This window comes from Pseudopodoces humilis, chromosome 1, assembly GCF_049639895.1.
Source record: "Pseudopodoces humilis isolate 2021_Gansu_Grassland_sample_001 chromosome 1, ASM4963989v1, whole genome shotgun sequence".
NCBI lineage: Eukaryota > Metazoa > Chordata > Aves > Passeriformes > Paridae > Pseudopodoces > Pseudopodoces humilis.
The window spans coordinates 117,504,343-117,528,237 of NC_142200.1; the positions used below are offsets into that span (position 1 = coordinate 117,504,343).

At 39.5% G+C, this 23,895-nt stretch overlaps 1 protein-coding gene across 1 annotated transcript in view; it reads right to left on the bottom strand.

Moving 5' to 3' along the window:
- Positions 1 to 23,895, bottom strand: part of CHN2 (chimerin 2) — a 156,072-nt gene that overhangs the window by 61,470 nt on the left and 70,707 nt on the right. The window contains exons 3-6 of the mRNA XM_005518917.3: positions 23,615 to 23,670; positions 7,972 to 8,003; positions 4,813 to 4,926; positions 2,860 to 3,145 (exon numbers count right to left, since the gene is read on the bottom strand). Coding sequence (XP_005518974.2) covers positions 2,860 to 3,145; positions 4,813 to 4,926; positions 7,972 to 8,003; positions 23,615 to 23,670 — 488 coding nt within the window. The remainder of the gene's footprint in view (positions 1 to 2,859; positions 3,146 to 4,812; positions 4,927 to 7,971; positions 8,004 to 23,614; positions 23,671 to 23,895) is intronic.

A 23,895-nucleotide genomic window follows, 5' to 3' on the forward strand; every position in this document is an offset into this window, starting at 1 on the left:
AAGTCCATACTTTATCTGAGGCTACTGTGGGTAACAAAATGGAAGATGACCCCAGAGTCTCTGCTACCAAAACTCTCATGGCTTCCCCCAGAAGCATTTGAATCAAAAGCAGCCATGGTAGGCTTCACCATAGAGACTTTTGTGAGCTTTTTTTTGTAGTTGCTAATATTTTAGTTGATGTAATATTTTTTTTTTTTCCCCCACAGATTTGCATGAGATGATGGAAAACTACTGGTACTGGTAGAAAAGCCCAGTGAGAGTCCTAATCACCAACATCAAGGCTTCAGCTGCTACATCAGGTCTTCAGCCTGAGCAGATCCCCTTGCCTATTTATCCCCACTCCTCTAATAGCTGCGATTGCTCCTACTCTTCCTGGCAAGAAAAATATGTTAGAAACAGCTGGTATTCCTCCTTCTGCTTTTCCCCTCTGTGGGAGGAAGGCAGAGAGGCTTGCCAACAGTGTAGTCGCTTAGCTGAAGCCAGCTATTTTTACATGACAGCACAGCCACAGAGCCCAGCCTTGCAGGCTGCTCCTGCCTGCACGTACAGAAATCTAGATGAGCACAAGTCCTTGTAGGCCAAGGACCTGTCTTTCACATCATGAACTGCCTCAGAGACAAATAATCCTCCAAAACACTTAAATTTCAGTCAGCAGCAATACAAAAGAAGACCTAATACAATCATTAATGAGGTCCAGAGGTGTGTTTTTGCTATTGCCAGTGCATTACATCAGCTTCCAAACATTTGCAAGCACAGGTACCTGGAACTAAGAAAGCAGTACTCCTCTCACATTAAGCCAATACAATAATGTTTTGAGCTCTTATCGGGGGAGAGTCTTGTGCTGCATTTCCACTTATATGAGGTGGATCAGGCAGCAGATGTGGCAGAAAATTCACTTATTTTTTCTTCTGGCTGAGTCAGTTTTAATCTGGAGCTGTTTGCTAGTGTCACCTATTGTGTAGCTGAACAAAACTGAACGTCAATAAAAAGGTGATGGTGAAGGAGAGAGGCCAGGGTCCCTTCAGCAATGGTTTGACTTCTGTTGGTCTAAAACTCTTTTTACAACGCCTACTCAAAGCTGCCCAGCCTGAAGAATGGCATCCAGCTGTAAGCACAACAGAAAACACAATCTGTTATGGAATATCTGGTATTAGGGCAAACCCCTCTGAGGCCTTTGAGAGCACTTTTGAGAATAACAAGACTTGCTCCTCAACTACAAAAACTGTAAGTAAAACCAAACACAATTTTGAAACTATTTTTCCTTGCACAAATCAAATTCTTCTGATTTCCTAGAGAATGTAGCATGGTTTTCAATTGCCATGATTACTTTATTACACTGTATGCATGTAATAATATTTACAATCATCCCAGTAATGATCCAATTCCAGAACACCCTCTGGACCATTCCCTCACTTTCACAGAAACACCTACACCAAAAAAATTGTCACACTGCACTGTGTCTACATCTTATTGTGCCTCAAATGAAGTAAAAATTCCCTTTCTTACACCTGTTACAGCATTCAAAATCACCCAGTGTCCAATCACAGGAAACAACTGAACAAGCATTGGATGTCTCAATGGCATCTACTCCTCTTGGATATTACACCACCATTCAGTTGAACCAAAAGCTACCATCACCAGTGGATGCATTTTGAAATAAAATGTGAATGGAGGACTTGCTGTTGTGCTGTTCTCCAAAGGCCTTCCCTGCATCAGTATCCCTTCCCTAAAAAACGTCATTGTCGATGCAATTAATTTGTTATAGATGATGAATAGGTTTACATGTCAGGTCAGATACTCAAGCGATTATTATTACTGAGAAATCCAAACCAGTAAATTCTCAGCCAGTGTAGATATGTGAACCCAACAGATAATTCTGCTAGAAATGCCCCAGAGATACGAGGATACACATAAAAAAGCTGATCCCTTTCATACTCGTCATGACTGTATGACAGCAAATTCACTCTCTGCTTCCCAAATAAAAACTGGCTCTAGTTCCCAACTAGCTGGCCAGCACTGAACACTACAATCAACAGTCACACTGCAGAAGTATGCTTAACAAATGTCAGTAAGTCAATTCAGCACAAGGACCAGACTCAAAAACAAAGTTTTGTTTGACAGCTCTTGCTGCCATACCACCTGGGAAATGAAAATATCCACATGTCACTGCTTACAAGGCTGTTTCTCATATGTAAAATAATTTCTAATTTTACACCTTCAGATGGCTGCTAACTGCACAAAATTCTCAGTTTATCATCATCTATGTCCTAGTCCGTACAGCGCTCTGGGATACGAGTGCACAAGATGAGATCAAGCAAAGCCCACTTCAAATGAGAAGAGCAAGAAGAAATGGAGGTAAACAGACAACATCCCAATTTCAGATCCATGAGAAGGAAAGAAAACACACAATATCCCAATCTGAGACCCATCCACCAAAGGCTTTTTAGAGAAGAGGAGCTTTGAGCTATATACAGAAAGATAACAAACTTGAGCTGTGGTGAAGGGTCAGTGGGAACCAGACTCATAACCCTACTGTGGAAAATGCTTGAGTATATACATGGACAAATATAACCTGTGACAAATTTCAGATTCAGCTCCCAAGGTAAATGCTATATATCCATATATTTACATGCTGAAAACATTTGCATTTGGTACTTATTAGAAAGTTTTCCTCAGAAGCTCCAGTCAAATATTAGCTGGGAGCCAAGGTCGTATTAACAAGATGTAAACTTTGCAGTGGGATACCAATACTTACTAAAGTACAGGAAAATTAAAGCAGGTCTTCTGACAAAACTTTTTCATCTCAGGTTTGACAGAAAGACTGGTATTAATTACAAAAATTTTAAACTGAATACTTACCTTTTCAACTGGAGTATTTTCTTCACTCGTTACGCTTGCTTTTCTTGACTCATTTTTTGTTCTGCTCAGCCTTCGGGACACTTTTTCTCTAAGCAAAGTGGCGTATCCAATGTGCTCATATATGGGGTTTGTTGTCATTTTGGAAATATATTCAGAAGCCTTTGTTTCTATATACAGTGTTATCAAGCCATCTGTAACCAGATCATGGATTGATTCAAATCTTTTCTCCCCAACGAAGTGCTTCCCATCATAGAACAACCTGTAGTTTAAGGTCTGGTTACCAAATCTGCAAACACCAGAAAAAAAAACAGAGGGAGAGAAGAGAGAGAGAACTCAGACTGTGTTGGAGGCTCTTCCATCCTGAAGCATTTTTGAGGTGCAGAAAGTCAGTGCTTAACCACATTTGGGCATATTTACAGTCAACAAAGAGATGGACATCTACCGAGTAATCAAAATCCTAAGAGCCTGAATCACACTCTGTTAGGAAGCCAGGGAGACCAAGCTCCTAATTCAGGGCCCCATTAAATATCCAAAGTTATATGGGAAAACTCTAGCCCTATTTACCACAGGTATGATCTATTGGGATTTTTTAAGTGTGTTAATAATCCAGGTGCTGTAGTAGCACATTCAGTTTGTGACACTGAAGTTGGAATCCCATCACTGATTAAAGCATTCAAAGAAGCAATATTGTGTTAAATGGTCCTTATATTGCATCAAAACTGCATGTCTTTGCAAATTTTGTTGGGACTTCAAATCAAATGGCCTCTTATTCTTTGCCCACATTTTTCATATATAATCCCAATTTACAATTAAATTCTGTTTTTGATTCTACAAATAATTATGCAGATGGATTTAGAAAACATGTTGTTTCATCAAAACAATAGGCATTTTGCCATAATTCTTATCCTTTATTTTTTTATTATTCTTCATTTTGAAATCTCCTCCAAAACCCTAAAAAATTGTGTTTGTTCTTTTTCAGCTGACACAAATTGGTTTTAATTTACACCACTTTTTAGTTGGCATGACTCACCAGCTTTTCCAGCTTTACCATCTGCACATCAATACAAATTCTAAGCATGATTTCAGCACTGTATCACAGCTACTTGGGGTAAACTCCTCAAAGGATTTTTCTTCGTGTCTTAACAGCGGAAGGGTAAAAATGCAGACTTTTAGTTTGTGTATATCTCACAGGAATAAAAATGCTATAAAAATTGCAAAATATTGCCAAGGAGTTTGTTTCATCAAAACCCAACTGAATATCTTGTCCCCTTGCCACTAATACACAGTGTCATTAAGACCTGAGTGGGCAGGGTTTGAATGACACAGCTAAACCAGGAAAGGCACCTGTGAGGAGCAGTGAGCTTGGAACTTGGGTTCCCACTGAATTTTTCATTCAGTCGAATAGCAGACTCTTACTTCTTTGAGCAGTAGCTTCACAATGCTTCATACTTCACAATGCATTTCTACAAAAAACTCGAGTTCCTACTGGGAAAGAAAACTGCCAGTTTTCAGCTTCTGGATGTCATAATTTTCCAGCTTTATTTGGGGTTATTATCACAGATAGTTGTTGTTTGTATGCAACACTGAGCTCAGAGGACAGCTTGGCTGTGTCCTCTACTGGGATGTGTTCCTGTTCTGTATTCACTCACATCTTTTATAGAGTCTTGCAGGAGAGTATCCATCTTTATAAAATTTAACTCTAGGTAAAAAAAAAATAAAACTGAAAATAGGCACTGCTTCTGAAAAAGGACTTCCTAATCAGTGAAGGAGACACGGGGTTGCTGCAGTACCATGACAGTCAAACTGCTGACACGAGGGTGTAAAATGACTCTGGTATTGCACAGTGTATTGAGTAACAGTGGAGACAGACTTCACTCAAAAGAGACCAATAAAATCCCCTCCATTAAGCACATCTACATTTGAACTATAGGCCTCTATTAAACCAGCATTTACCTGAGAGCAAGGGTGTAGCAGCCGGGTTGCCGCTGGCTTTCTCTAAGAATATACGCTCCTTCTACACCAGCAAGTACTTCATCTGCTTGCTCCCGAGAAATGATCCCATGAAACCTAAGGGGAGATATTTCAGTGATTTATAGAATAATCCAACCAGAAAAACATCCTCCTCCACCCCAGAAAACATTTGAAAACTTCAGCACTTTCGAGCACCGTGGTCTAAGCCATCAGGTTAGCATCCAAGGAGCAGGATGGATAGGTTCAGCATAGACACAACATCTACACTGTAAATGTGTTTTCAGTCAGGATAAACTCAGCTGGACCCAATGATTATTTTCTGTAAGTGCCCTATCCTTTCATAACTTTTCTCTTTTACCAGTCTATGCCCCTCCTCCTTGTTTCCCTTCTAGTGCTCTTAAAACAGAATTGAAAACTAGGCAAAAAGGCATTAAAAAAAAAATGAATTATTATATTTAAATAGGCAGTTATTTAAAGATAGGTATTTATATACATAAACATTTAAGTACAATTAAAATCATAGGTCTTCTTATTATCAATTTGCTTTATTTTAATATTATATTGCTTCCTCAAATTTGTAAGTAAAACAGAGACAAAAATGGAAAAACTATTCAAAATTCTATTCTGCATATATTAAAGTAGAAGAAGGTACAGAGAAGTCTTGAGAAAAACATTGTTTTCCTCATGTCAAGGAGCTCCTCATTCAGTGCTGGAAAAAAGCAATACTTCTGTGATTCTTTTGTCACTGCTATTTTAAGAAAGAAAGAGGGCCTAGGATGCACAATTAACCTTATGAAAACCAATATTTAGCAGTGATCTCTCCATAGGTACAAATTCAGTCTTGACAGCAATTTGAGTCTTAACTCCTACGCACATTTTGCTAGCTGATAAGTCTCTGAGGGTCTCTTCAGAGGTTTTGAAAGTTTCTATTTTTGCTGGTGTCTAAAAAAAGGCACTAAAATTTACTGGCCTTCAGCATTTTCTCTTTTCTGACACTACATATGAAGTGGCACATTCCTAACACTGCCTCTGGCTTGGTAGTGAAAGAGAAAAAACGCATTGGATGTAAAGGCAATTGTTCCATTCTCTTTACATTGTCTTTTTCACAACTAATACATGTTGAAAATACTAGGTTCAGATGACCTTTCCAGAGTGACTTTGTATTAAAAGTAGTGTGAATTGATTCATCCTTTCCCTCTGTACAGGTGGGGGACAAGCATCCTCTAAATGACATAACTTAAACATGATTTTACCAATAAACTCATAATTGGAGTAAAAAATTATAAGCATAAGCCATTCCCCACAAAATGCAGCAGACTTTAGGTTAGATATTAAGACAAAATATCTGTGATCAATTTAAGAAATCACTTGGATGTGATACCTGGGGCACCTGTGAAATTTCTTTAACCATGGGTGGTAAGCACTGGGTAATCTGGGCTTTCTTATGGATATTTTTAGTACATTTTTATAAAAGCATGAAAAAAGCTTGTATGTGGTACAAGATCCCCTGAACTAATGCCTGCTTCTGACAGCAGCCGACAAGAAATGCTTACAGCAAGAGTGCAGGAAGCAGTGACATATTTCTTTCACTTCTCATCCCTGTCTATCCATCACTGCTTTAGAGACAACCCTGTCTGATCACTTGTGACCTTACCCATCACAGATTTGAGAATCTCACTTGTAAACCCTTTTAGATCTTGGTGCTTTTGGCCTCTGCAGCTGCCTCTAGCAACGAACTTGAAAAAGGCACTGTGCACGTGCCCTTCTTGGGCACCACTGAGGTGACCTGTGCTCCTGTGGCAGGAGCTGCATCCCTTCGCTCCACCATCGCTGCCCCTTGCAGTACCTTACCCTTCTCTCATAACCTTTGGGGAAAGGATGGAGGAGGAGAGGGTAGAGAGGGACCAGAAATACCTGCACTACTTAAAATGCAGCCACATCACAGATTTGTATAGTAATGTTATGATGGCTTTTTCAGTTTCTTTCCCTAGAAATTCATGTTTCTCTTTCCAAGTACTACTGAGTACTGAGTCAACTGCTTTTATGAGACTACCTCAGTACTTCTGAAATCTCCTTTCTGAATGGTAGTAACTAAGGTGATCTTGCCTGGACAGGTTCACTAAGGTGATGTCTTACAGTTCCTGTCAGCTGTGCTGCTCCACAAACCCAGGCATGTTCCTGGATAAGACTGCAGCAATCGTTTTACAAGTCCTGCTGTAGGAAGTAAGATGTGGTACTCAACTAGCTGCTGTCTTCAGCTCTGTTGTACTCTAGTGGCTACATCTGGATTCCTCATTGGCAAATGTAATATTTAAAAAATTAAACTTCAGTTATTAGGGGCAAAGCTACTGGCTCTTGAGGTTTCTGATGGTAGAAAAGGATCATTAAACACAGATGGCGTGTCTGGAATGGAATAAAAAATAGAACATGGGATCTAAGCAATTCAGCTAGTGATAAGGGCTGGGGTCTCAGCATATTACTTTAGTAAAGGCCAAATGCCAAGGCTGGGTGGCTGCTGCAGTGGCTGTGCTTTTCAATTTCACCTGCCCAGACCTCCATGCTAATGCACAGCACAGCCCCTTCCTGGTTATTTATAGGCAAAAGGACTCCTGAGCACAAAGGATTTACACTCTAGTGGTTTGATATTTTCCTTCAAATTAAAATACACCTCTTCTTTGGGTATTTTGGACCCCATAACTTTAGCAGGGAGAGCAGCATTACACAAGCAGCACCATACGCATACTTCCAGAACTCAGCAGGGTGGTGAAAGGAACATACACAGAAAGGCAGTGAGAGAGACAAGATGCTTCTCTCCTTACCAGGCCAGTGCAGAAGCACATTTAAACAATGACTAAAATAAAAGGAAGGAACACCCCAGACAACATTTTTTGCCCAAAACTCTCCTGAGAGAAGCAAAATAAACATGCAGGCTCACACAAAAGTATAATCCAAGGATTGTGACCAGCAGTAATGGACTGTAACAGAGCTATATTATTAGGCTTTCATTGTATCTGGCTCCCAGCTGAAGTGAAAGGTAAAATAAAATATTGTATCAGACCTCCATTGGCCTTTTTTTTTTTAGTCCTAGAGTAACAACTTTGGGATATACCAAACAGACACTTAAAAGAGAAAAACACTTACTCTCTTCCATAATACTTTGGTCTGTTCTCCACCTAAATTTTGAAAGAAAGAAAAAAAAAGTATTAAAAACCACAATTCTAAATAAAATACATAAACATAAATTGCTCTTGGTTAATAAGGAGGACTGCTGCACCCATCTAAGTGACAGTATTCTGCTGACTCAGAACTGTGACTGGAACATAACTACACAGAAGAACAGAAAAGTGAAAACAGAAGAGGTGGTTTTATTGGTATATTTCTAGGAGAGAAAACATGTATCAGTGGTCAAAAAATAGAACTACACATAACTGTATGAAATGTGACCAAAAAGACGAACAACATTTTACTGCAGTTTTGCCAATCTAGTATTTATAACATAAAGCAAGACCATTCAGTGAGGTACCCTTTGTATACATTTACATACCTCTTATTTACATTACATATCCATTATGTATATCTAATATACACACTTATGGGTATTTAGATACCTTTTTTTTGCCTTTATACGGTAACTGACTGCAAACAAAATGTTAATATCCTTGGGAAAAGAACAGGGGTTTAGGTATTTAGACATAGTCCTAAATCCTGTGAAGTCTCAAGCTTTTGTGGGCCTGACCCAAAGCACACTGAAAGTCGAATTTCAGGGATGCCAGGCTGTCATCCACGAGCTCCGGGCACGCATGGCGCGGCGAGTCCCGGCTCCATCCCCAGCTCCCTTCCCAGCTTCATTCCCGGTGCCATTTCCAGCTCCATTCCTGGCTCCAATCCTGGTGCCGTTCCCGGCTCCATTCCCGGTGCCATTCCCGGCTCCATTCCCGGCTCCATTCCCAGCTCCATTCCCGGCTCCATTCCCGGTGCCATTCCCGGCGCCATTCCCGGCTCCATTCCCTGTGCCATTCCCAGCTCCATTCCCGGCTCCATTCCCGGTGCCATTCCCAGCTCCGTTCCCGGCTCCATTCCGATGCCATTCCCGGTGCCATTCCCGGCTCCATTCCCGGTGCCATTCCCAGCTCCATTCCCGGCTCCATTCCCGGTGCCATTCCCGGCTCCATTCCCTGTGCCATTCCCAGCTCCATTCCCGGCTCCATTCCCAGCTCCATTCCCGCCTCCATTCCCGGTGCCATTCCCGGCTCCATTCCCGGCTCCATTCCCAGTAATATTCCCGGCTCCATTCCCGGCTCCATTCCCGGCTCCATTCCCGCCTCCATTCCCGGCTCCATTCCCAGTAATATTCCCGGCTCCATTCCCGGTGCCATTCCCGGCTCCATTCCCGGCTCCATTCCCGGCGGCTCCCGCGGCGCGGCCGGCAGGGGGCGCCGCCCGCCCAGCCTTGGCCCGGGGCCGCTCCCGCGGGCCCCAATTGGCGCGGCCCGGTCCGGCCCGGTCCCGGCCGCGGTCCCCCGCGCCCAGGAGACACACACAGCCCCCGAGAGGCTGAAGAAGATTATCTGAGCCCCGTACAGCTCAATGAAGGTGTCTGTGTGGGTGGAATTGCTGCTTCGTACATGCTAACACGTGTGCGACAAATTGCGGTTTCGAGACTGTTTAATTCTTTATCCATTTAGTGATTTTCCCTCCATTTCTCAGACTGGAAACAAGTGCCCTTGTTCTTGTTTCCATGAATTCTTATTATTTCGCTCATAAAAACTTTAAATTGGCAAAGATTTTCTTTTTGCCTTTTGTTTCTTTTTTTCCCCCCTGAATAGCAAATGCATAACTGTCACATTTTTGATTCAATAATCTACACGCCAAGCGCGAGAAGAGAAGCAGCTGACTTCCTACCCCGCAGTCACTGGGGCTACAACACAGCACAAGATGAACAAAAGTCTGTACAAGATAATGAGAATCTTCAATAGAAGACCTATGGGAGTTCAATCAAGCCCTTACTGTGCCTCTTTCCCAGCTCGGCATTTCTTTTCTACCACGGCACTAACAATAGCAGTATCATACTCTTGGAACCCCTGCCCAGGAATAATACCTTGATACAAACTTTTCTGAGCTCAGAGGGGCAGGAATAAGAGAGAAAAGAAAACACAGAAGTGAAGAGAGTGCAAAATCAAAGGAATTTCCAAGTGCAGGTGCTCTGTCTCCATGTGCATATACAGGAACTTAGAGAAGAAAGTGCATGAATTCAATTTAACTTTCTATTTCTAAGTCAAAAAAATGGTAACAAGAAAAGACGTATTACCTCTGAAAGGAGGCTGTTCATATGTTCATCTTCAATAGCACTATATGACTTTATTATCTTGGAACTGTGCAGCCTTCCTGTCATCCTTACAGACCTTAATAACCCTTGAAAGCACAGATTTACCTGGCAACTCAATTAAAAATTGGGTATCAGAAGCTGGGTTATGTAAGACCACCACATGAAATCTTCTCTTGCATGGAAATAAAGGCTATTCAGTACAATGAAAATTGCCAAATAAAACACTTAGATAAAAGAAGTAAAGCATGACTTTTATTTAATAGTCAGAAACTGCCTCTATTTTAAAATACTGATTTACTTTGATTGCAATTATATGCAGAATAAACTCCAACACTTTCAATCTACCTTAGAAAAATGAGTTACTCGAACTCACCTTCAAAATTAGCTTTAATCATAGGCTCCCCCATAAATGTATATATATGTAAAAATATAAAGTATAAAAGCAATCTGGAAATAACTCCTTGAACAAAGTGAGGCACATTTTTTCATTCTTCTCACACTATTTATGCAAAAATATAAACTTTTCTGTGAAATTTTTATCATTTGATTAGCAACTGACTGAACCACCCTGGATAATGTGATTTCCACTTTCCCTGCTGTTCATGAGCTAAAAAATTTGCTCTACTGAGAATCCACACAAAGCCTCTCTACTCCTCTCTTCTTCCTCCTATTCCATAGAACAGAAATCTTCACTCCAACATCTTTTAGCATCCATGTGTCTAAAATCATCACAACTTCAGTATTTGGCTTTAGACAGGAAAAAGACTGTAGTATTTTCTGAAATGAAGCTTCTGATCTGTCAGACCATCCAGGTGCCTCAGAAGCTAAAAATCCCCTCTTGTGCTTACTGCAACCTTTACCCTGAAATAATAATTTCTGTCCTAACCAAATTTACCACTGCGAACAAACACAAGGAAACAAAGTTAAAGCAAGATAAAAGATCAAAAATAACATCAGGGTCTCTACATCAAAACCAGAATGTTGGACTGAACTTGGAAATAAACCAAAAACCTGCACAATTGATGAAGCAGAGGCTTAAAAATATCAAAGGAGCCACTAGGTCTGTTTTGTGCTGACTGCAGACTCTGTAAAAACTTCAAGGGAAATTCTATATATAATCCAGAAGGCAAGGGTGACTGAAATTCAGTTGGGATTAGCTTTCCCTCTCCTGTTATAAATGGGCTTGCACACACAAAGCCAAGCAGATCCACCTGAAAGAACTTGCAGCAGTGGAAAGAGCAGAAAATCCACAGGTAGGGAAGTGACTATTTCCTGGTGGTAGGAGCCCAGAACAATCGGCCCTGTTCCAAGGACACACACACTTAGGTATTTTTGCATAGATAATGCCCATGAAGAACACTTTCATCACTTTCAGTACAGTCCTCACCATTTCCTTGCTGAAAAAAGAGCCATCTTTCCTAGGCAACCAGTTGGCTCTAATGCATAACTCTAGACACGGAGCAAGGGGAGAGATCAGAGGGTTTGAACCATTTATGGATTCTTACGCTAACAGACAAAAACAAAGTACAAAAATGAGGAAAATTACATAAGGCAAATTACAGCCCTTCACTATTGAAAACATATTTTGCCTTGAGGAACATCACAGCTTGCTTTTACTTCCCCCATACAGAAGATAAATTAAAGGGTTTCTCCCTTTCCACTAAAAGTATGTGGCAGCTTTCAATTCAAATGTGAGATGATAATTTTCTGGCTTAGAAAAAGGCATTATTGCCAATTTCAAACCAAAAGTATTCTTCCAGAGCAGGCATTTCTGGCTGTTGTTCCAGAAACCATGGGGAATATGCTGAAAATCATTAATGAATTTCATAGTTGTATAAATTGTGAAACACCAGTGAATGCCAAAAGTGTTTAAAACTTATGTCATATTGATCAGGAAGTAAGATGTATGGTAAAACAACCTAAATCACTACTAATCCAGTAATCGTACAAAGCCAGCAACATTCAATGACATCTAATCTTGATGCATGCTCAAAGAGAAATGAAGCCCTGCACAGCTCTCCTGGTGCTCTACAAAGGCCTTTGGAAGCTCATGTTTGAGAGACTCTGCATGCTCCAGCCTTGACTCCCAGCCTGCCAAACCTGATTGCCTCTCCCCACCCTCCAAAAAACCCTTACTTGTTCACAGAAGAGCTTTACATAACATTTTACAATGTTACAGCATATCCTTCAAGGTTGTACATGGATTTGATGTCAACACTGAGAAGAAAATAAGCCTTCTTAAGATGAACTAGCTATCTGAGCTAATGCAATATATTATGTTTACATAATTTTGAAGTTTACTGAGTTTCAGTGCACTGGGATTTGTGGTTCCTCTTTTGGCCAGGATGATTTAGCCCTAGCATGACATACTCCCACTAATGTACAGATTATTGTATTAAAATCTGACACCACTCTGCAAGATAACTCATCACAAAACTACTGGGAATCATGAAGGCAGGAGGTGAGCATCCCCTAATGTGACAGATTTTCATTGTAAGCATTGACATCTGAGCCACACTGGATTGAAGTTTTCAAGATACCCTGAAGAATTCTTTCTGTGTAAGTGGAAATAGAATAACCCTGATTTCAGAAAAATTTAATTTCTCTTCAGCTTCGTTGCACAAGACATATTTCCAGTGGCCAGAGCTGAAATCTAGAAATGCTGGAATGAAAGTTTAGAAATCCCCCTAGGACAGCAATTCTCCAAGTCAGAAGGACCAGCACAGTATAACATTGTGAACTGTGGACCCATTTCAGCCTTAATACATCCACGATGAGAATATAAAAGGGGAAGGGAAACAATAAGGTGGGTAGCTGCACCTGGTTCTCTGTTCCTCAAAATACAGAAAGAACAGAGAAACAAGATCCACAAGTTAATAATGTTGATGTGTTTACTCAGTGCAGGCAGTGAGGCATTTTCCCAAAGGAAGTTTAATCTGATATATTTTCTGTTTGGAACAATCCTAATTATTTTTCAGTAACTCTGGTTGACTGGATATAAATATGTTTTTCAGCTCATTTTGACATAAAGAGAAATAGAAGTGTTGGAAGAGAAGCTTTCAAGACAAGCCCAGTAAAAAAACAGACTGTAAAGAAAAGGAGTTTATTGTCTGTACTTCTCAGCTTTTGGCAGGTTTATCCTAAGCCTACTGAAAACTTTATACCTACAATCAACGACCAAAATGGATTAAGGGAAATTGCAAGCACCCATTAAATGGAATGAAGGAAAGCTATGCTGTACTTCGTTACTCCTATAAAATCTTTTATTTTGCCTCTACATTTTTTAAAGGAAAAATTATATTTACATTTATTAGCATGTCTAAAATTCTCTCCAAATAGGACAAACTATTTCACACCAATAATTCTTAAGCAATTTGAGAGAACATTCTTTTGTAAGGGAAATATTTATCTGTTTTTCTTGTACCTTTTAACCATCTTTTTCTTTATAAGGCTCTCTGGCATCAGTGTTTTCTCAGAGAAACAACTCCTGGTTTTGCAAAATGTCTCACACCACAAAGTCTGTGGCTGATTTTGTCAGTAGGAATAGCAGCAACGTAACACCTCTAGTCCTCAGCCAAGGACAGGCCAGGTATGGAACTTACAGCGCACCTACATAACGAAAAGATGATTTTCTCCCTCAAGATCTTCAGTCAATGTCATGTGTAGCTTCCTGAGCATGTTCCTGTACTTGGATTGTGTGGTGAGGGAGGAGCAAAGGCATTCCTCAGAAAACAACCAGCAGTGCCCAAGTCCCCAGAATGTATTCCAGCTTCTGTCCATGTGCCAGAAGCTGTCCAGAGAGAAAGGTGACAGGAATGGTTTGAAAGTGTGCATCTCCTTTCATCAGTCACTCAGAGCCATGGAGATGCCAGCGTTGCGGCCACTTGAGGGATGCACATTTAGCCATGAGAGAGCAAGGGATTACAGTGCCTCCAAGAAAGTAGCTGGGAGCAAGATGTTAAATCCATTCAAAACACCAGAGGGCCAATGACTAGACAGATCTCTGCAGAAAAGGATCCTGTCAGCGTTACAGATCAATAAATTAACTTGAATCACTGCATGTTGTCTGTAGCAAGAACTGCCAAAACCAGAATGTCATACTGAGGTACAAACCCAAGAATGCAGCTGACAAGACACCTTAGAATAATCCTCTCCTTGCAATGTCCACTCAGAAAGTCTCCAGATGGAATACTGACTTTGGGTTCAGCACCATGTCTCAAGAAGGACAGGGGGAAATAAATGGAGTAAGCAGGGATTTAGCAACTGTGAAATGACATGGAGAAAGATTGGCCTAAAGAACAGAAGACAGAGAGAGGCTGTAGCAGATAGGTACAAAAAAGGCTGCTTTCCAGATGAAATAAATTTTCTGTCTGTGTGTTGACTAGATGTGACAAGAAGAAATAGGCTTAAACTGCTGAAAAAGAAGATAGAACTTATAAAAATGTTAAAAGTAATTAAGCATTAACTAAAGAAGCAGAGGCAGTCAAGACATCCTCATGAAGCCTTTTTCAAGGCTTTAAGAAAAGGATATGTTATGTGCAAACATGTTTTCTTGACACAGGAAAGACAACATCTTGAGTTTCTTCTGGCCTCAAGATTGCACAGTCCAGCCTATTCATCATCTCTGCCTGGGCTATTCTCAGGTGATAGGGATAAGCAAGGAGCAGACTTGAATAGGCTGTAAAAATCACACATAAAACAACAATAATACTCTGCCTACCTGTATGAGGCTCTCAGGAGAGAAGGCAGCACCAAGAAGTCAAGGCACCAAGAGAACTGTTCTGGAGGAGAAAGCCAAGCCTTCAAGTGATAAACTTGTCACCACTTAACTAAATAACAGAAGCCAGTTTAAAGCCATCATCATCATAATGAAGTGCCAAATTGTGTCTGGTATCTTCTAACAAAATAGTTCTGTGGAAAAATTTACACTGCCAAGGAGAAGGTAGGAGTGTTCCTCACCACTAGAAAGAATGTAAAATAATATAAGACAAAAGTCAAGAGCACAAAGAATGCTTTTATTAACTCCTGTTCAAAGCTACACACCTCTGCTCTAATGGCATGCTGCAACCTATGGAGAAGGTGAAATCCATAATGACTGTTTGCAGAAGGATAACACATAGCAAAGAAACACAGGAAGCTCCACAGATGTGACTGTTACTGTGGCACAGAAGCTGCAGGTTGATTTCCACCCAGTCAAGGTTATTTCTACCATTTTTAAAGACAAATTATTTTTGAATAATTTAATTCACTTATTTACTTACTTGCTTGTACCAAACTTTTGAAAGAGCTGCTTTAAGCCATCCTTTCTGAGGGTATTTTTAACTCAGGTTTGTTTCCCTTCTATGATCTTGAACAAGCTGACCAGTAGCCAATAATCAATACACCAGACAAAACACTATAAACTCTAGAAGGTAACAAAATTGTCTCCCAACGTGGACATCTCTATTTCTACTAAACCATAACATATTTCTGTATATACTCAGCTCTAACAGAAAAGATCAAGATTGAACAGGAAAAGAAAATCCAAATATTTTCTCACGTAGTAAAGAAAATAATGGTCCCCTGAACATGAACTAAAATAAAATGAAATATATCTTAATCAAGAAGGTGGCTGCTGCTAAACCGTCAGGGGAGACAAGGTCAGGTTCAAACAATTTCAACAGCAAAAGCAGGAGTCATCTATTTTATTATGCAGCTTCCATTCACTCAGTAAGGGCATCATTAAATGTAAAAGGAACATAGATGTTACCCTGAATGCAGGATGAAAAATGTGAATACAACATTTAAACTATGCTCCTTTTTTTTCAAGAATGATCTGTTGAGTCATTTAAATGGGAAGAGAAATATCCCCAGCAGCAGTGGATAAGTGCAGTAAGCCACATCAATGCTCTGGCTCCTTCTGTAACAACAGAGAAGCACTAAAACATTCCTATGTCACATGCCACAAAAGTCCACAGTTTCAAAAAGACTGATTTGATCATTCTTGTCTTTAGCTATACACATACATGTACAGGAAATACAGGAAGGCAGACACAGAGATGTGTGAAGTTTCTATATTTATTCATATTAGGAAATACAAATTCATCAGTTGCTCAATACTCTGAGCTCCTGGTTTTGACTGGGGTAGAATGAATTTTCTTCACAGTGGCTGGTATGAGGCCATTTTGGAATTGTGATGAACACGGAGCTGATAACACAGAGAATTTCACTCTGAGCAGGGTTTACACAGAGCCAAGGCCTTTTCTGCTTTTCATACTGCTATGATGGTGAGGGGCTGGGGTGCTTGGGAAACTGGGAGGAAACACAGCCAGGACAGATGATCTCAGCTGACCAAAGGGATGTTCCAGACCACGGGACATCATGCTCACTACATAAAGTGGGGAAGAAGAAGGAGGTAGGATGGAACAATTGGGGTAATGTTTTTTGTCTTCCCAAATAACTGTTAGACCTGATGGGGCTCTGGTCTCCTGGGGATGGCTGAACACCTGACTGCCCATGGGAAATGGTGAATTAATTCCTTGTTTTGCTTTGCTTGTATGTACAGCTTCTGCTTTGCCTATTAAACTGTCTTTATTTGAACCCATGAGCTCTCTACTTTTTATTATTCTGATTCTCTCCCCAATCCCAGTGGTGGGGCAGTGACTGAGTGGCTGCGTGGGGCTTGGCTGCTGGCTGGGGTTAAACCACAACAGTTCCTCATCTTGAACTTGAAAAAAAGATACCAGACACAAAGGCAGAGAGCAGAGACAGCAAGACCCCCTTCTACAGGCACAAGGAAAATTGGCCTGAATTGGAACAGGTATGTAAACCTGTAAAAGCACATAGATTTTTCACCTGCACGTAGGCTTATTGATAAACTTTATCTAGGTCAAGATATGAAAGAGGCTTTAATTTATTTTTGGCTTGAAAACTTCTTATATTCAACACCACGTCTAAATAAAAAGAACCAGCTTAAAAGAGTGATATGTAACAAGGATAAAAGGAAATAAAAATCTAGGAGAATAGCAAAAATCACAAACACACACACACACACACATCACGCACTTCCAAGGAGAGATGGGAGTGTGAAACTTTGCAAAGATTTTAATCAAACCCAGAGGGATAATTAGCATGTTCATCAGTCCATAAAGACAGCTACCTACAGTTTGTGCTCATCAAACAAGTCAGAGCTTGCCATCATGGGTTCCAAAAAGATGGTTTAACTTTTCCATTTCACGGTGATCAATAAACGCACTGACTGGTTCATACTGCATTCCTCTGATGAAGATGAACACTAGTCTAATTTGCAAATCATAACCTAGACCATTAGTAAATCAAAACTGAGGAAATTCAACTGAAACAGATAAACCTCTTCTAGTTTTGTTTAGCTGTAACTACTTAAATGAAGTATTTACTATCATGCCTGCAGAATAATTAGGAAGCTTTCTCCTCTGTTCAGTAGTCAATGGACTGTTAAAATGAGAATGATGTGGCTTCGTCTGAGTGCTCCACCACCTCACTATTGCAGCAGAGAGAAACTGCAAGACTCATGGACTCTAGGAGAGATGAGATTTCCTGTCAGTCACTAAAATGCCTTGGAAAAAAGCACCAGCAAATTTCTCTGATATGATGAATACAAGGGAATTTTGGGCAATCAGTATTCCAGCTTCCCTTCTTTCTTTTCCTTCAGCTGCAAACCACAGGCATTCTGTGGGGCAAAATTCACTATAGAGATACTACAGAAAAGTGACATTTTTCTGTAAAATTTTAAATCCACAGTTTATGTAGAAAACCCTGCAGGCTTAGAGGGATGCTGGATACAATATATTTTGACATTCCACATGCCCTCTGCACCAGTGTAACTGAGCACCCTCCTGGCCTTCAACTCTTCTCAGCCACCACCAGTGCAGCCACGCTTCCCACTCCCTTGCTATGGGTTTCAGCTGAAGAACTTTCCTCCTTTTGTCAATGTCTATTCAAAATTGCTCTTTAGCTTCATTTGCCCACAGACTACTGCTGTGTCCTCTTTGTTTCTATCCTAAAGGGGATTGTAAAAACACAATTAAAGCGTCAGCAATATTATAAGCATTTGAAAATATAGGCTCCATTAAGTCTTATATGTATAAACATTTTCATTAACAAAAACAGTTTTCAGCACTATTCTGCTTATTTTCACTTAATTGCTGACTAATGGGGTCTCTTGGTGTGTCAATGTGTGCTTTCTGAGGTTTCTTTCTAAGGGAAAGATAATATAATATTCTGAATTATCTCAGATAAGCTCTCAGCACCGATAGGAAAAGGCACCTCATAGCAGAGTCTGACTTTTTTGCAGTAGAGTGATTTGAACAAGTGCCATGAAAATTCACATTTACTCCCATTATTTACCACCAATTTTTATGGCCAATTTCAATGCCCTATTACAGCTCTCTAGTACTTTACCACAGTATAGAAATTGTTCTTAGAAAGATGAGGGCAGAGGCAAAGAGGAAATATTCAGCTTGTAAAGGTCACTAAGTGATCAGAGTAAGGGAATTCGTGGAAGACTTATTGCAAGGATTAAATACTTATTATCCAGTCAGATAAACTATTCAAATGTCTTACTTACTAAAGCTGAACAACCTTGCTCAAGCTTGCTTAATCACAAGCTTTTCCTAACATACAAATATAAAGTATTGTTGTAGCTGAAAGAAGGACTGATAAAAGTAATCAGTGTTTTTAATATTGCAGTTGTTTAAATGATACTCTTCTAATTGCATTGCTCTCAGCTTGAATCTCATGCTTTGGAAGGAACTTTGGGGAGAACTGAGCAAAGAGTAAATTGCAACAGTTCAGTTTTGGAGATGTGCAATAATCCTGTATATTTGCAGCTGGTAATGCACAAGATGGCAACAGCTTTAGAGACCTGCTAGTGACCATTTCAACAGTTATGCTCTATGAAATGCCACTATCTATACACTTGTTTAGATAAATCTAGGTAATGGATACCCAGAGGGTCAAAACAATTTCTGACCCTCTGGATGGTTAAAGACTCTCAGCAGTACACTCTAACATGCCATCATTATTTTAATCTCTTACAATGACTTAAGCAAAAAGAAAAAGGGATTTTTTTTTTTCTTTTCCCAGAGAACAGTTTCTCTTTTGTGATCATATTTGCTTTTAGTCAAGAAACCATAATTTTTATACTGTAAAGGCAGAAACAATAATCTCTGTGGCTTCTGACATAACCTATTTGGAATTCAGAACGACAAGGAAGGCAATTAACTGACATTTTTCTACATAATAATATAAGTTAGGGCTCTAAGGCTTTGTTTACACTAGGGAAATTTAGACAAGTTTCTCAGTGTTGCTGACACTGACTTGGCCAAGGCACTGTTAGGAATGTGGAAGGTCTAATGCAGACAAATTCACCAGCCACAAAAATTGCTATCAGCAATTAAGGATTCCTTGGAGCAGAATGGGAATACCATTCACGGGTATGAATATTTCTACAAAAACAATCCAAGAACTCATGAGTAAGATTCATTCCATCTTCAAAAAAAATTTTGAATGTGCCTATTGTTTAACATAAAATAGTCCAAAGTAATGTCACCATGCTTCCTTAATTCTTTTGCTTTGTTAAAGCCTCCATTTCTTTAAAAGATATTTTTACTTTGAATAATCTACTCTTGAAATACTTCTTAAAATTAAGAATCATTTGACATGTTCCTTTTGAATAAAACAAAGAAGTTGAAAGCCTGAGTTATTTTCTGAAAATGTAATTTTTTCATAAGCATTTCTGTAGAATAAGCCCTAAAAGGCATGTTATAATATGACTTCCAAACAAGATGGATCAGATTCTTTGGGGCCTACCACCACACCACTCAATATTTAAAAGCTACTCCTCCACCTGAACAGCGCTTTCAAACTGAACTTTTTCTGTTTAAAAGCTAAATCATTAAAACACTGCTGGAAGGAATATGGTTACAAATGAGGATATTGGCAGAAATCCAATGTTATTGGGAAGGCAGGATATTCACACTAGTCTGCTGCCAGTGGTGATTAATTAAAAGATGTTGGATACCTGGAGCCCAAATGGTTCACTCAATATGATTCCCATTGCAGGAATGACCTGCTTTTGCTGACAAGATATTTATGCAACCAAAAGAAGAAAAGGCAAATGATGATAGCAAAGCTCAAAGACAAGAAGATGTAAGTGTTCATGTTTTATTTACAGTCCCAGCTTTTAGTCTGGTGGTTTACATATCAGGAGAGGTGATTTCTGTCTCCACAGTACAGTTTATCAAGAAACCTGCACAAATTAGACGGTAGAACTGCAGAGATCTGAGGCTAAAACCCCTGTGACTATGGAGCAACAGAGAAGTAATGGAAGAGCAAATGAATGTGGAGAATGTGAAAGATGACAATGGAAAAGATGGAGGAATGATGAAAATGCTAAATGGTGAAAGAAAAAGCAACAACCTCCAATCCTTGTTTATGTATTGTTGTTACAGATTTGGTTTGCAGTAGATGCTTCAATTTCCTTGCAAACAGTGTAGAACTTGCCCATTATGAAAGACATCTTCCCACAAGCATGAAGGATTTCAAATTATTTGCAATTTTTAGATTTGTTTGAATTAGTTTGAATACTAAATTACACATGGAAATACCCTCAGCAAAGTCCACATCCTATGATATGCAAGAGAGAGACAAATCTTTTCTGTCAGCCACATCCTGCTGACACCTTCTCTCCAGACACTGGATAAGCATCATTTCATTGTGTACTAAGTAACTGTTGTATTTCCAATTAATATATTTTCGCAAACAACACAAAATTAGATTCTGAGATTCTTTCTATGTAACTGGAAAACTCAGTATTAATGAAAAAACATCTTTTAGAGAAGCAAGCCTGTAAAATCATCAGATGACACTGAAATCAAACTTGAATTGAGAAAAACAACCCAAATCTTATAGACTGTGCTAAGAAGAAGGCAACAGGTGCCACAGGAACAGAGTCCTGAATTTACTCTCTAAAATAATCTGTGATGATCTACAAAACCACTGTGTAGTTCTAATTTATAATATAAACTGGTAATATGAACCACATATTTGTGTATGTTGCCATCCTTAGGTATCAGGACATCCCATCTGCCCTACCTCCCCAGATACATGCAAAAAAAAATGCACATCAGCAGTGTCATAGTGGTTTTTTGGCACTTTGGTCAGAGAACCTGCGTTTCTGACAATCAGGCTGATGATGAACACATACAATTGAGCTACACAAAGATTTGAAATTCAAGTAACAAGAACCAAAGATCATATTTGTGGGAATCCATACTGCTTTACATACCAAGCCCTATATAAAGTCTCTATTTTCAGCTGTTCAACTAACTTAAAACAAAAATCCAAACAATTCAAAATAGGACTCTGCAGTCTGTGAAGCGAGCAACTGAAAATGGTTCATCAGTTAGAACCAAACCCAGACTATGTGAAACAGATATCTTTTGCTTATTTTGTTATGCTTTGTCAATTACGTATTGATTTAATTAATATGATCTTAGCTTCTTTCTGCAAATATTTGGAAGTGACCTGAATAGGCACTAAATATGTGTGGTCTTTAAACATCAGGTAAACAGGATAACTTCAGTTGTACATAATATGTTCTTGAGTTCAAGGAAATATGTTAAATACAGCACACTGGTAAGGAGTTCACAGCTGCACGTTCACTTCCCTGGTGTAATAATCTTGTTTCTAGAACAACAATGCAATTGCTACACTACTTCGACTATTTTACCTTGATTTAAATTTTCTCTCATGGAGGCAAATAGAAAATGCTTAAATTTGAGTTAGCATATTATATTTTGGATTAAACTTACACAGATTAACTTGTATTCCCACAAAGATGAGTTCATATTGTAGACATGGTTTTCTATTTTATTTTATTAATCTTGTTTTTTAAAGACAAGCCCTTCCTCAAAATAGTCTCAATATGAAATAGGTAAAATAGATAGATTACTATATCAAGAAAAGAAAGAAACTCCTCTAAGGCTGTTCTGGAAGAAAATTAATTGTTTACCTTAAAAAGTTATATTTTTAACCATGCCATGACTAGTTTGATATCTGTTATGTAATTCAGTAAAAACCACCCTGTTCTCTCCTTTAAAGAATACCAGCCACAGAGACCTTACTGTCCTTTGGTTTGCATGAGGATTACAGAGAGGAAGGTCTTGATAAAACCTGTCAGCACATGTGCACTGAAGTCCCAGAGGGCTAACACACAGTTCTTCACCCCAAGCCTCATCTTTGACAAGAGAAAGGATGACACAAGGCTTCACCCACTCTGATGTTTTGCTTGTCCTTCTTAGCATCCTGTGTATGTGCCTTGGGACCATCCCAAACCGACAGGACTTGAAGACTTCCAGACTGAGGCCAAGAGACTGCTCTCCTGCCCTGCAACTAGTAGAAGGCATTTGAGAGAAAAATGCTCTTTTAATTAAGGCTCTGGGTGAACTCAGGTGAACTGTACTCAATTCCTGGCTTTGCAATGGATTTTCTTCACGAACCCAGGCAAGTACCTGTGCCTTGCTACAAAACCTCCTGCCTCACACAGAAGTGTTTTGAGGCAGTATGTAAATGTTTGAGAGATGCTAGGACCCTGCTTTCATGGGCACACAGTGTGGGAAGCGGGACAGAGCTCAGGATGATGTCTGGGAGTTGAGCTGTGTATTGCACCAATGAGCCGCAGTTTCTGTCTTCCTGCACATCATCTTTTACACCCTGTGCAATCACTTCATATGTTTAGTATTTCTGCTTCTAGTTTTACATGTCTATGTGCACAAAATTTGTCCCTGACATTACAGAAGATAAACATCACAGTTTTTTATATTGAGCAGAGACATCTACATGTTTTCCATTACTGTTATGCCATGCAGGTTGATGAACTGACATACTAAAGCAAGTAGAAATGGAGAGATACTGAGGAAAACAAGGGGACAAGATGACTCAGCCAAACCTGCAGCCCTGCAGACTTGTAAATATTCTACCATTTTCAAAATCTCTGTGAGAGAACAGAGTTCTCTGGCTATCATTTCAGTATTTTAACTTGAACACAGTAGTTGGCAGGGAGTATTCAACAAACTGAAGCTATGTGTATGATGTTGAAACATATCACAGACATTATTATGCAGATGCAGGAAGAAAAAAACACCTACATTTTGACAGGGAAACTCAAACCTTTAGGTAGTACACAGAAAAGCACACTAAACAATGATGGGTAAGTACTTGTCTAATGAAGGTGCTTCTTGTGGTAGAATGAGGCTGCCATTCCTAATTGGCAAATATTATCCAGCTTTAATTAATCAACCTTAAGAGAAACAATTATATAAAATAATGGCATAGAAAAGTTAAAGCAAATAATACCCACAGACTGTACAAAAGTTTTTTTGGTAATCATATGCTGCTGGCAATTCATCAGCTGTAACAAGGTAGAGCAAAAGAACTGACCTCCCGAGGACAGATGATTCTCTTGGGACGTGGTGCCTCTTGTTGCAATTGATACACTGTCAAACACAAAAATGTACAGACCATTAGAAGATGGCAACATACACAAACTTTCATTCAGATGAGTCTTTTTAGCCAGAGGCTGCAGAGAAAAATGCAAATGTAAAGACAATGACAGCAAAATGAGGTATTTCAGTGTGTCTAAGTCATTTATATGAAAATCGGTTGTTGACCGGCAAACTCACTCAAGTGATCAATGCTTTAACTGTTAAAGAAGTATTATC